Genomic DNA, 13,390 nt, shown 5'->3' on the forward strand with positions numbered 1-13,390 from the left:
AGTGACCGCTAATAGCAGTGACCGCTAACAGCGGTGGCCGCTAATAGCGTGCAGCATGAGGGCGGAGGTGCTATCAGCACTTTGGTCGGAGCCGGTAAGGTGCTTTTCCGCCATGGCGGTGGGGTCATTTACCGTCATGGCCCTATGCGCGTGTCCGCTAACTCGTAATGTGACGCTATTAGCGGTCTCCTACGATGGCGGACACGCTAATGGCGCCATGACGGTAAATCACATTTTTTAGCGCATACCGTGTAATGAGGCCCATTGTCCTATGAACAGAGCAAAAACACTTGCTCAAAACCTGCCCTACAGATAAGAGGCGTACATGCCATGCAATTGTAGTCTCTAAAAATAGAAACATTTGCCCACAAAAATTTGCAGAGTACCAATAAACCTAACAAGAAAATGGAAAACAATGATCAAATCAGAGCTAATCCCTGCTTTTGCACACAAAGTTCCACTGATATTTTCAAATCAGTGAACAGACGAGTGATAGCATAGGAAGGAGCGCTAATGATAATACTGGCTGATCTCAAGAGGAATTTTAAGGGGAAATTACATTTGTTCATAAACCTTTTGGCAAAACTAATGACCTTTTTACTCCTTAAAATATCATTTGATTCCAAGTAGGGAGTAGATTATGACCAGAGCCTTGCTTGTAACCCTTGCATGGGAACTGGAATGACTTGGCACATAATACAGACTACAGTTGTTTTCCTCACCCTTTCTCGCCCCAGCCAAGATTAAATTTACTAAGAACTCTACTGGGTTTTTTTATGGACCCCCCCCTTTGAAGAAAATCTCCAAGATTTGCCTTTTATGCTAATAGCAGCAATGCTCCGAGGTAGAACAGATGGAGTGCCTTCTTCTGTAACCAGGGGCCCCTCTTCTGCAATTCACTGCTATCAGTTAAATATGATGAAAGGGGAAGCCAGGGGCTCTAAACATGAGTATATTGAAGCTGAGCAAAGTAAAACAGAAGGTGCATTTTCCTAGACTGTTACTAGAATTAACTATCCTTTAATGCAAATAAACGACACTGCCCAAACATATAACTTGGTTATTTTAAAGTTGCAGATTAGTTCCTCACCCCCAAGGAGTGTTCTCCTGTACCTCTACATCATCAGCCCCGGATATTGTTCTGGCCTCCAAAAGTAGTTGACAGAGCTCTGTAAAAAGCGAGGGGTTGTAGCAGTGAACACGCGTTGGGATTTTTGCATACCCAAGCAAAAAACAAGCAAAATATATTTAAAACGTCACCATGATGTTATGGGCAGTTTAAGAAAATGTCATGAACATGCATACACAAAGTTATTTAGCAGTGCAAACTAGATTATTTGCAACATTTTATAATGTTGTTGCGTAGGATTATACAAGTGCTCAGTGAAACAATTTTTGTATAGCAGAGAATTACTCTAAAATTTGTTACGGTCTATGCCCAATATAATTCTGAAACCTTTGAAAGCCTGCAGGTTGTGTGAATAACAATGTGGCTTTTTGAATATTCATTGCCCTTATGCTATGTATGAGTAGTGCCAGCCATAGTCCATACCCATAATCACTTGTAGACCAAATAGATGATGTTACAATGTTGCTTTCCACCTCTAGGGTAGCATACGCAATGCTAAAATGGAAGAGGCGCAGCATGATATTTGCCTACTCAAAATCCTAACAGGACAAATTAATAATTAAGTTTTATAATGCGTTAATATATAGGGGTGTCGCTACCAAAATGCCTATGCGACAAATGTACAAAGAATAGGAAGCATGGGATGAGGTTACACAGCCAAGTAATTGAAAACTAATTAGCAACACCTGAAAAGGTACACAGCCTCCCTGAAGATTGTTTGAGACAAGAAAGTACTTGGAGGAGAAAAGCAACAGAGGACTTGAACAGCAGCACATGGGATTCAACCCTGTTATTATTGCATCATGGGATGCAACCCTGTAACTATAGCATATTGTTGGGATTTAACTCAGTTACTATTTGCATCAAGAATTTTTGACTGAGAACGAGAGTGCGCGCCTGACCTTCTTTTTTCATACACAGCCAAGTAGCCTGCTTACTTACACTCAGTATCCGATATTTGAGTTGACGGGTTACATAGTGTGGGTGACGCTTTTGCTAAGGCACCATTGGCTATGGAAATTCTGGTGCTTGAACGTTATTCATATTAGAACCAATATAAAACTGCTGTGGCGTGTGCCCTTTTTAGTTTGGAAGGGAATTGTCAGTATGCGCTGCTACAATACTTCTAAGCGGCACCCAGAGGGAAGCTGGGCAGGCGCACATGTGCACGCTTAGAGGAACCATTGACTCCCACCAGTGGCCTATTGCACACAGGTACCATTCACTAGCTCACAGTGCACCTGCCAATCTCTCTCTCTCATCGATACATTGAATCCCATGTGTAGCAAAGCAAGTATCTGTGACTTGGCAGATGAGGGGGAGGGTTACGCAGTCTGCAAACTCCAGTCAATTACCATAAGTAACAACAAGGCTTTATGGGAGGCAAGAACCTTTGGTGCATAGAAAGGTCTACTTTAAATGTGTGGCCACAGTCACCATTTTGCCTTGATTAGCGTGCTAGTTGGCAGGCTGAGAGATGCCTTAAACTCACTCTGCCATGCTCAGGTAGTGTGCTCAGTGGCCTGCTGGTCATTCTGCCCATCTTGGGCGGAGCAAGAAGCTTTTGTCAGGCCTTCGCCAGGCATTAGTCTGCTCATTTCACCCACAGGTGTACCTTGCTATATCCCTGAATTCCCAAACTCTTCTCACACAGTCCACAGTGATAATGCCTGCACCACCGCCACCGACAGACACAACTTCACCAGGTTTTGACATGGCAACAGGATTTTGGTGTCAGTGATGCTGCAGCCTTGCAGGGAATTCTTCAAGATGAAACACAGAGCAGAAAAAATGGATGGTGGGGTGTGGATTCCTCCAAACATTTCAGCACCCTGATGTGAAAATGGGGATGGAGAGGTGCGGCAGCCGCAGAATGATGAAGAGCAGTGTGATGGCAGTGACAGACGGGGGTTTTGGAGGTGGGACATATATTGGACATTCCAACATGTCAGCAATCTCGAGTTGGCAGTCTCCTGCCCCTTTCTAGCTAAAGGTCGTAGGGGGGTTTCCTTACTTGTGCGACAGCTAAAATAAATATGGTGATGTGTGTGTTTACAAAAGTCTATTCAAGTAAATGTAGCATAGAAAAGTGATCGGACCAGTGTATTGTTAAATTTTCATTGTAGCACCATTTCATATTGGATGTTTATAGATGCATAACTGCCTGATATTTAAATTGATTAATTTATTTCTATTTTATTAACAAATAGATCTTATGTGCAACCCTGCATGTTTCTTGTCCCAAAAGATAAATGAATTAATATTATTTAATTAGGGGTCCCAGGTTCATAAAATGAACTTTATTCAATAAATAAAAATTGTGCCCGCCTGGTTTGGGGTGGGTGGAAAATTCCCCCAAATTGGATGTTGCCCGATTAAAACATCCTACTACCCTTTCAGGCGACTGCCATGCACTCTATCTCTCTTATGTTTTGAAGCATTTCTGATCAAACGATCTGCCCTCTTGGTCAAGGAATACAAATAGAAATTGAAACAGGGGGGAAGTCACCTTGTCAGGAGGTGGTCTGGTGGGCAGTGAGGATGTTGGTCAAGACTTCCTGGGTACAAGTCCTAAACTCGCTCCTTCTCGGGGTGTCAAGTGAAGGTATGGGGAGATCAGTCACGTGCTTGGAGGTGTTCATGCGGTGTCTGTGCTCTGTTTCCTCTATGAATAGCTTGAAGAATAACGTGTGCTGGGAGAGGGATAATGCAGTGTTTGATGATGGCCTGAAACAGGATCTTCACCCTGTTGAATGGTAGATGTGAAGTCATTCTGGCTCCTTACGGGTCCGGCGGTAACCGTGCCCGTAAAACCAGCAGGTAGCTGCCAGACCCGTAAACAGTTACTGCCGTCTGACTTGCCGTAACACCGGGATATTACAACCCCGGCAGCCGGTAAATCAGGCGCTGGTAATCTGTTGTTCCCCATTCCCTTTTGAGTCCCATAGGACTCAAAGGGAATGGGGACCACGGAAGCACCGGCACCTTTAATAACTGTGCCCGTGCTTCCATGAACGTCTGTGGGCGGGTGAGGGTCTGCCCGGCAAGTCAGACCTGCCTGGGGGGAAGGCACCCGCCCACCAGACTTGTACTGTGCCGGTCCGGGAACAATGGTGTCAGTAAGCTTACAGGCACCGTTGTTTCCGGACCGGCAAGGTTGGAATGAGCCCCATTGACTTTTGCAGTATGTAAAGCGCGGTGGAGACTTACGAATGATGTGTGTCCATGGCGAGGTGAAAACGCGTTGAAAACAGCACGGATTGGAAGGAGAGCAGGGTTTGCCCACTGTGCAATTTGACCAAGAGGCACAACAACCAGTGGGCCTTTGTTACATTACCTTTGGTGTATGATGCCGGCCGACCGGCCTGGGTTCCACTCACCTTTAGCAGCAGATTAGCAGAAGTGCTAGAGGTGCAGATAAATAGTAGGGTACAGGTGCACTGCCACAGACACCTTTAAATACCCTAAACCGATAATCCATTTCGCTCGCCTGTTACCCTGTGGTATACCGGCCCACATCTCCACCTAAACCAGCACCTGTTGCACGGTGCATTCTAGAACACCGACTGGCCCTGTCTCGCGGCTCTTGCCTGTGCTGTGTGTCAGGCAGGGGAGGTTTGGCTGGCCCTCCACGGCGTGCAGGAATCTAGCAGCCAGCACACCTACAGGGTTCTCCCCTCTGACGCTAAACAGGAAGCAGCATTGAGGTTTGTCGGCCTTGATCGCTGGCAGGCGTGCAGTGTAACCCGAACGCCAGACACACAGACACGGATGCTCTCCCGAGCTGAGAGCGCCGCATTGGTTCAGAATATGGACGCGGCCGCCAAGGCCCAACTGGACATTTCCAGTAAGGACCCACTCGAGGACTTCGAGCTGCTGCAGCGCGTGGGAGGGGGCACCTACGGGGAGGTTTACAAGGTGAGTCCATATTAGAGGTCTGTAAGGATCCCCATCTCCATCCCTTCCTTAAACACTAGGAGTAATGGGTCCCACGAAGGCTGCCACCTTAACAACACCTCTAAAGGGTATATTGAGAGCGGGGGAGTAGACCTGTGCCAGGGGAGCGCGGCAGACTCGCCTTATGGGTGTCCTGGCTGAGGAAGTGGCGGTGTCTGGGTTCGGATACGTGGGTGTTCAGCGTCTCTGGGAGACGAAAGTGACGTGTTTTACAGGACGTCGTGTGAATCATGGTGCACGGGTCCTGCTAATGCTGTATTCCTATGCAGAATAGAATATCATTACTTGCACGATACGGAAAGGGCCACGTCTCAAAATGGCGAATGGTCCGAACCCTTCGTGGCCCTTGCAGCCTGTGCTAGGGGCCAGGTTACACAAACGTTGTTTGGCAACTTGTTTCTTTGGCAATAAATAAATTGCACCATACTAGCGCTTATTTTTGACAGGCTGCGTTTTGCGCACAGATGTCATTTGTGCAACCCGTAGATAGTGGCCGTTTTCACGTTCTCATAAAGGGCTCGCAAGTCTCACTCTGCCCAGGGAAAGTATAGGGCACGTTCAAGGTGTTGGTGTGCATTACATAGGACAAGGGCTTTAAGTGGGCCGGGGCCAGCCCGGGCCGGGCCCCGGCAGTCTCCAAAATGTGGGGCTGAGCTGGGGCCCTGCCGCCCCCCCGTCCCACCACAGCATTGGCAGGACGCATTACCTCGCGGTGGCCGCAGCCACGACGGAAGATGCGCCCACCATTAAACCAGGCAAGCTGACAGAAGTGCCAGCCAGACACAGATGTGGCTGTCTGGCACTTCTGTCAGTCACTGTAAATTCCTCTGGTGACTGGCGTCACCAGGAAGTTACTGTCCCTTTGTTTGCCCACCCCCTCTCCAGGTCGCCGAGGCGTCTTTAACCCTCCGCGAACCTGGGGATTCCTTGACATATTTTGAGGTTTATAAAAGTTGGCTTGAAAAGTACACAATTCGAGCCATCTTTTATGAAGCTTTGCAGATGGACAAAGACACCTCGGGTTTTGTCCATCCTCAAAGCTTTATAAAAGAGGTATTGAATTGTGTACTTTTCAAGCCATCTTTTATAAACATAGAAATGTTTAAAAAACGATGGCTTGACAAGTACGCAAACCTTTGTATGCACACACATATACAAATCTTATATATTTGTCTGCTTTCAATTGTAACTGTAACCAGATCTAATGTATGCGCCCGCATGCCCCCGGGCCTGGCTGCGCTTTATAAATAAAATAAATACAAATACAAATGCATACCATCAGGGTCGGATTGGCCCGTGGCCGGGCCAAAATCGTGCCTGGGGAGTGGGGACCGGTTTCTGGCCATGCCTGGGCCGGTTTGGAAGAAAAAAAATAGAAAAAATATTGTTTTGTTTCAATTTATTTTTCCATTTTTTTTTTCAAAAAGTCTTTCATCCTTTATAGGTCGATAAATGAGTACCCACACAGGTTGGGTGACATTGTATGTTCTATAGAAAATAGCTTAAGCGTAAGTGCTAAACAATAACATATTATCATTTGGCCTTAGACGTCTGCTTGGATTCACAGTAATTTAGTGTACTTAGGAACAATGCTATTTGATGCCACTTCCCCGTTTTGTCAAGGGGTGAAATTTGTGTTTCATCGCTTCCCAGGATGTCACTTTGGGATGGGGTCAAATGACATCACTTTTAGTGATGTCATCAGAGGTCAAGGGTCGTGAGGCGAGGGGTGGGTCACTTTTTTTAGGCGATGGGTGGGCCACTTTTTATTGGGTGACCAGGCTTATTTCTTGTCCCAGTCCACCAAGGACGTTCACCTCGTCCACCAAGGACGTTCCTACCACAAAGCTCTTTGAGGCCATAAAATGGGAAAAGGCGCTATATAAATGACTACAACAATACGATACAAAAAACGCATCTAATTAAGTATGTGCAAATGACCTGGATTTCCTGGGAATGCGTTTCCCTCAACACTGCTCCTTCGGGAAGGGTCTCACCCCAAGCTTGTAGAGTTGCGGTGCCGCCGGCCTTGTTTTTTCAAGTGTGCTGTACAGCGCCAACCTGCTGATTTCTGGCCACGCTCTGAGATGCTATACAGAAATGCAAACCCACAATAACGGAATTCCGAAAATAGAGTTGCAGAAAACAATGTGAGCACCTGCATGAAGGACTGTAGTGGGAGGTGGGGAGGAGTGGGCTGGCAAAAGCCAAAACACCAAGCGCAGAGCCACTCCAAGACACGAAAGAATAAACACTGCATTGATTGGCACGCTGCCGATAATCACACATATGTACACATAATCGGAGCAGCAAGGGAGGATAGCTCAGCGGCAACGTGTGTGCCTTGGAAACAAGACGACACGAAGAAACACTGGTTCGATCTCAGGGTCCACGCTTAGAAACCTCTGGGTTTTTAAGCACGTTATATATACGCAACTAAGACAAAAAAAAACAATTATGAACTAAAAAAAAACTATTCCTGTAACAGCGCCTCGATGCCCGCGTGCTGTGTGAGCGCTTTAAAAATATAAATATTTTTTTTTAGTTCTCACGCCTTGAAACACTTGTGTATAGGTGCGTTATAAATGGCATATCATATCATATCTTGTATTTCTTGGAAGTTCGGCGATGATCGATTCATACACTAATTTTCCTGTCCTTAAAGGTCAGTCTGGGGCTAGAGAAATGAGTGAATTTAAAATAGGCATTTTATTCTGTATTTTCATGACTACCAGGGGCCACACATGGGTGAGGATATGCTAGGAATAGATAGCAGGCTTCCACTTTCGCATAGGGCGCAAAAGGGCAGAAACCAAGTGCATGGTCAGACAGCGCGTGAGTCTCTGTACTTCAAACACACCGGCTCCGCAGGGCAGGATGCACCTGACCTGTGAGACCGCTGCATGCGCCCCTAGTGGAACAGCAGGGGCAGTGATGGGTAACATACCGAGGCGTGGTCAGGAGCTCTTTACTAGAAAAGCAGGGGTAATGCATGGAAGGGCACTGGGGCATTTTCAGAGCTCTGTATACAGGGGTAATACTTGGAAGGGCACTGGGGCATTTTCAGAGCTCTGTATACAGAGCCGGCCTGAGGCGTGGGTGCTCTGTGCTGTCGCCCCGGGACCTGTGCTCTTCGGGGGCCCGCAGCCACCAGCTGCAGTGAGTACATGAAGTTATACAAATTGCATTTAACGGGGGCTGCGCCGTTTCCATGCACAGGGCTTTTTGTAGCCGTCGTAGCGAGACCGTGATGTCAGCAACCACCATCATGTGACTCTTCTAGAGACAAGTATCCGCCTACCTCCCCAGCAGCCCATTAAACCCTACGGGGCCTGACAGTTAGGGCTTATCACGCACTTTGAAAGTGAAAGCTCTTTATAAGTAATTGATCCATTTAAGAACCATTGTTTTGGACAAGGCGTTCAAAAGAGGTATTTTATTTTGAAAGCACATATAAAAAACTAATTTTATGCCCAAATCCTATTTTTTGAGGACAATCATAAAATGCTAACAAAAAAAGTTGCGAACTATCGCGCTAGTTTTCATGTGTTCGCATTGTGGTGTGTCAAATACGTTTATTGTTTTGTAGAATATCGCATTCACTCGCATCTTATGAAGTATGTGTGTGTCAAACAATGCAAAACACCTAGGTTACCTTTTCACATGATCTTTTGTTACAAGTCTAAATCTTGAAAGAAAGCCTACAAGCCATTTTGTTATCCTTTTGTTGAATTGCGTTCAGTTTTACTCTTTCTGTTTAGCATATTTCTATCAGTATTCTTATATTTCTGAAGTACTTTATTGATGAACTTTTCAAGTCCTTTTTTTATAAAACATAGTATTGTTGAAAGCCAAACGTGGCCGTGAGGGGGCGGGGAGAGGATACATTCGTTGTGATGATTTACCAGGTGCATGGATATGGGAAGAGTGGTTGCTCTCCCTGGTCCTGTGATGATTTTCAGGGCCCAGGTCGAGGGCATATATAGGTAGACATCGTTGCCCTATTTTTACAGAGCGAACGCCACCCCCATTTAGATGTTTTTGAGACCGACATGCAAAAAAACCTTGTTTGGTCAAGTGTTCAACCACCAGGATTTGAACCCAGGCCCTCATACTCTGAGGGCCACACCTACCCACAAGACCACGCGGAAACGCCTTCAAAGCACGTCTTACACTGATATTTTGCTTTCCATGGAATATTTCAATATAGATGTTTGCGTTTAAAAGATGTGCACCTTTTATTCTTTGCAGGCAACATTACAGGAAAATCTCCTCTGTCTGGTTCTTTTTCAGGTATTGATGAATCATTTTTTTTGTTCATTTGTATTGCACGTTTTCTTATATTTGGAAAGGTCAGTTGAACTACATTTGCATATTTCACTTTAAGATATGTTCAGTCCCTGTGTGTATGTTAATGAACCCCCGCCAAACTTTCTTTTGGACTTGAAACCCTATTGATCACATTTGAAGACTTGCTGAATTGCTTACTCTGCCTAAATACCATCCCAGTAAATTGGCTTTGCTTCGATTGCATTATAAGGCAATCCTGCAGCACTTTGCCCGGTTTGGCCCAGAGCCCATCCTCACCCGTACATCCTTGGAACCAGCAGGAAACAGCAATCCATCTGCAAGTAATGTGATGAGGAAGAGAAGAACAAGGAGTAATGAAGATTACACTCAAGTGATCTGAGAATTACTTTTATGTTCCTCTTCCTCATCCAAATACTTACCAATACGAAACGAAACTCAAATCCTCATGGCAGGTCCCCCAAGACACAGCCAAGCAGCTCCGGTCAGAGCATCCATTCTTTTGGTTGCCGATAGCCCAGCAGCCTTCCAGGGACCCTGCCAAAGGCTGAAACAAGTTGAACTACAGTATGACCAGACACTAGGGTGTTATACATCCGGGATAGCAGTGGAACATGAACGAAAAAGATAATGGAAATAAAAGAAGGGCCCCTGACAATTGAGCTGGGTAACTGATAAGTAAGTACTGGGGCGAGGAAGAGGTAGTGTAGCTCACTGTGTGTTTTAAAAATAATAAAAGCTTTGCTTGGAGTTTAATTTCTTTGATAGTCAAAATAATAATCTAAATTAAAGGTACATTGCTAGTTTGGACAACATGGCCATATATATATACACCATAAAAATAAAAGCAAAAACAACAGTTAACTTCAGGTAGCGAAACACAAACACCACTTTTATTCTCGCTCTGCATGCCATAGTCAGATTGTGTTGTCAAACCAAAGATGCAAAAAGACCAGTCACAAACAATATGTCTACTATCTACAGCTGTGTAGAAATGTGCTCAAGTGCCACAGTTACAGATTGCTCTCAATTTCTGCCTTAGCCACTGAACAAAATGTGTGCTCCTGGGCAAATCAATTGATCTCAATGAAGTTTACCTGCCAACATTAGATGCGTCTACAACTGATTCAGCTCACGCTGTCGACTACTCCAAAATAAGCTTCCCTGGTGATATTGCCAAATACGTAATATTAACAGTTAGAATTTATATACGGAAACTCTTTATTTGATTCCCATGGATATTAAAGACTCATTTTGTGACATCATTTTTATGATGCAAATAAGGAGGCCCCACACATCTTTTGCCACCCACGGCCCCACAAATCCCAGGGCCGGCCCTGTGTGTATGTCCTAGTATACTGGTACACGAGGGGCCCAGAAAGTCATTATCCAGGTGCATAATTATTGCTCTATGTGGCTCCCTATTGGAAAACAGTGGCCCTGAAGAGCCGGATGCAGGTGATTTAGTCAGATCTGTGTGTGGGCGTCTTTAGTGGAAACGCGGGTGCACGGAATGGAAGGATCCAGGTGTGTGTGTCAGTCTTTCTGTCTGGAGTAGAATAGCAGCGACCATGGAGGGCAGCGTCATGTTGTTTTGTGGGACATTACAGGACCAATCAGCAGGGTCAGCTGAAGATGTCTCAGGGCTCGTGGGGCCAATTTCAACATGATGTTCGGGGGTCTCGTGGCCTGGAGCTGGGAAAAACAGTCTGAGGCACCCCCGGCGTGCTCCGATTATAATGAGACATAAAGGAACACAGTTAGAGGGTTAACAGCTGCAGATTGCATGGGACAGGCATGCAGTGGGGAGCTGCAATGCTAAATGTCCACTGAAATGTTATTAATCCCACTTTGTCAGTAAAGGGTGATGTTGTTGAAACTAAGTAAAAAGGCAACGTGGTGATAAGTATGTTGCTGGATACTGCAGGTCCCAAGGGAGATGACAGCATGATGAGGGCCAGTATCGGCAGCTTGTAACATATGCGCTGCAAAGTGCACATTTAATGTCCCAAATTAAATTTGTTATGAGTACCGTTTTAAATGAAACAGTTCAAAGCCCTGATGCCGTCCTTGCTTAGACCAGATTTGACAACCCCCACTACATGACTCTGCCCTTCAATGGCACTGCTGTTTTACTACAGCGACCCATGCACTCCTCTGACAATTCACTTGGACCCATCATTTCTGTGCCTCTGCTGCTCCATCACAAACATCCTTACATGGCATTTAAAAAGAGGGCGTGTGCCTCGGGGGTCCCTCGAGCAGCTGGCCCCATGTTGGCAGTCTGGCACAATAACATACTTCTTTCATTAAGGACATTCAATGTGTGCTTTGCAGTGGGCACCTTACAGGCTGTCCTTTGATTGTGCCCTCAGCCTATCACCTTTCTCTGGCCTCCTGCAGTATCCAGCAACCTTGTTATAACCTTGTCACTTTTCTACCCAGTTTAGTCCACATTAGCCCTTGCTGTCAAAGAGCTGTTAATAGCTTTGCAGTGGACATTTTGGGCCTGATTCATGGAATATTTTCCCGGTTCCAAGTGAATTTGCACTGCTGAAAAATCACTTTGCACTGCTGACACAAACCCTGATTCATGGAACCGTGCAAAGTGTATTTTTGCAGAGCAAAGTCCGGGCAAAGTCAGCGCATTGTCATTTTTGCAGTACAAAATGACTTTGCCCAGCCTTTGCATGGCAAAAATACACTTTGCACAGTTCCATGAATCAGGGTTTCTGTCGGCAGTGAAAAGTCACTTTTCAGCAGTGAAAATTCACTTTGAACCGGGCAAATATTCCACGAATCGGGCCCTTAGGGTTTCAGCTCCTTTCTGGTTGCCTATCCCGTCATAATCGGCAGCTATTAATGAACTCTCTGCTTTCCTTTGCCTCCAAAGCCCCCAAACATGTTGAAATGGGTCCCCAAACTCTGACACTTGAGCCGGCCCAGAGGTTACAGTACGCGGAGAGCCAGCCCGGGAGGTTACAGTACGCTGAGAGCTGGCCCAGAGGTTACAGTACGTGGAGAGCCAGCCCGGGAGGTTACAGTACGCGGAGAAATTATCTTCTGGAAGACAGGTGCAGGGTGTACTGACAGAGCGGGGGTCTCTGCACTGGGCAAAGCGTGGATGCTGGGCGGAAGCTCCAGTAGAGGGGTTGTGGCTTTTTGTGACCTTGGTGCCAAAGGCTAGAATTGAGGTGCTTTGGTAGAGCTGTGTGCTGTCTCTATTGTGTGAGCATTTGGACCCTTGCTGCGGGTCATGACTGAGCTGAACTCTTGCCTCTTTGCGGGTTGGAATCTGGTCACTTTGCCTGCTGCTGTGAATTGGCCACATAATATCATGGTTATTTTGTGGCCTTTACAGTTTAACTACTGTCTCGAAATATAATCTAAACCTGAGGCAGAGTTGCCGTCATAGATGCAGCTGAAAATGCTGACAGGCACGTGACTTTTTTAAGGTTTCATTCCGGAAGCTTTGATCTGATTTCCTCTTGAAGGTGCAGGTGGGCGGGGAGAAGCGTTGGGTGCGGAAGGCCCAGGGGCTTTCTCAGTTTCACATTATTCTCTTCAGCTCTGTGCAAATATCGCTAACAAGGGACTCTTCTGCGCTGGCCTGGCGTGACACTCTGTGCCCGAACAGTAGATGGTTATAGCGAGAAACAGTGGGCCTGCTTCTTAAAGCGATGTGAGCGCACACATGCACGTTGCCTGCAAAATCCCTCACAGGGCATGCATGCAGCTTCAATGCGACTGTCAAAATGGGAACTGCAAGTGCCTCGTTCATCCAGATGGGGACTGCATGCACCTAGATATGCAAATAAAAATAGGCGGGAGGGGCAGTCACTTCATTATGCATGGGTGTCTCCTTTTGATTTTCACTACGGGGGCAAACATTACACCGCCACCTACTTCCCACGCACTGGCCTATGCCACCACAGACCTGCGCTTGTTTATTGGCAGTTGACCACTCTTACCATGTCACTTAACAGAAGCCTCCTC

At 46.1% G+C, this 13,390-nt stretch overlaps 1 protein-coding gene across 1 annotated transcript in view; it reads left to right on the top strand.

Annotated features, from left to right (window-relative positions):
- The first annotated feature begins 4,880 nt into the window (after positions 1–4,880).
- Positions 4,881–13,390, top strand: part of MAP4K1 (mitogen-activated protein kinase kinase kinase kinase 1) — an 869,227-nt gene continuing 860,717 nt past the window's right edge. Inside the window, exon 1 of the mRNA XM_069644317.1 lies at positions 4,881–5,047. Coding sequence (XP_069500418.1) covers positions 4,901–5,047 — 147 coding nt within the window. The 5' untranslated portion in view covers positions 4,881–4,900. The remainder of the gene's footprint in view (positions 5,048–13,390) is intronic.

The sequence above is a fragment of the Ambystoma mexicanum genome, chromosome 2p (assembly GCF_040938575.1).
Source record: "Ambystoma mexicanum isolate Mex_15411 chromosome 2p, UKY_AmexF1_1, whole genome shotgun sequence".
Lineage (NCBI taxonomy): Eukaryota > Metazoa > Chordata > Amphibia > Caudata > Ambystomatidae > Ambystoma > Ambystoma mexicanum.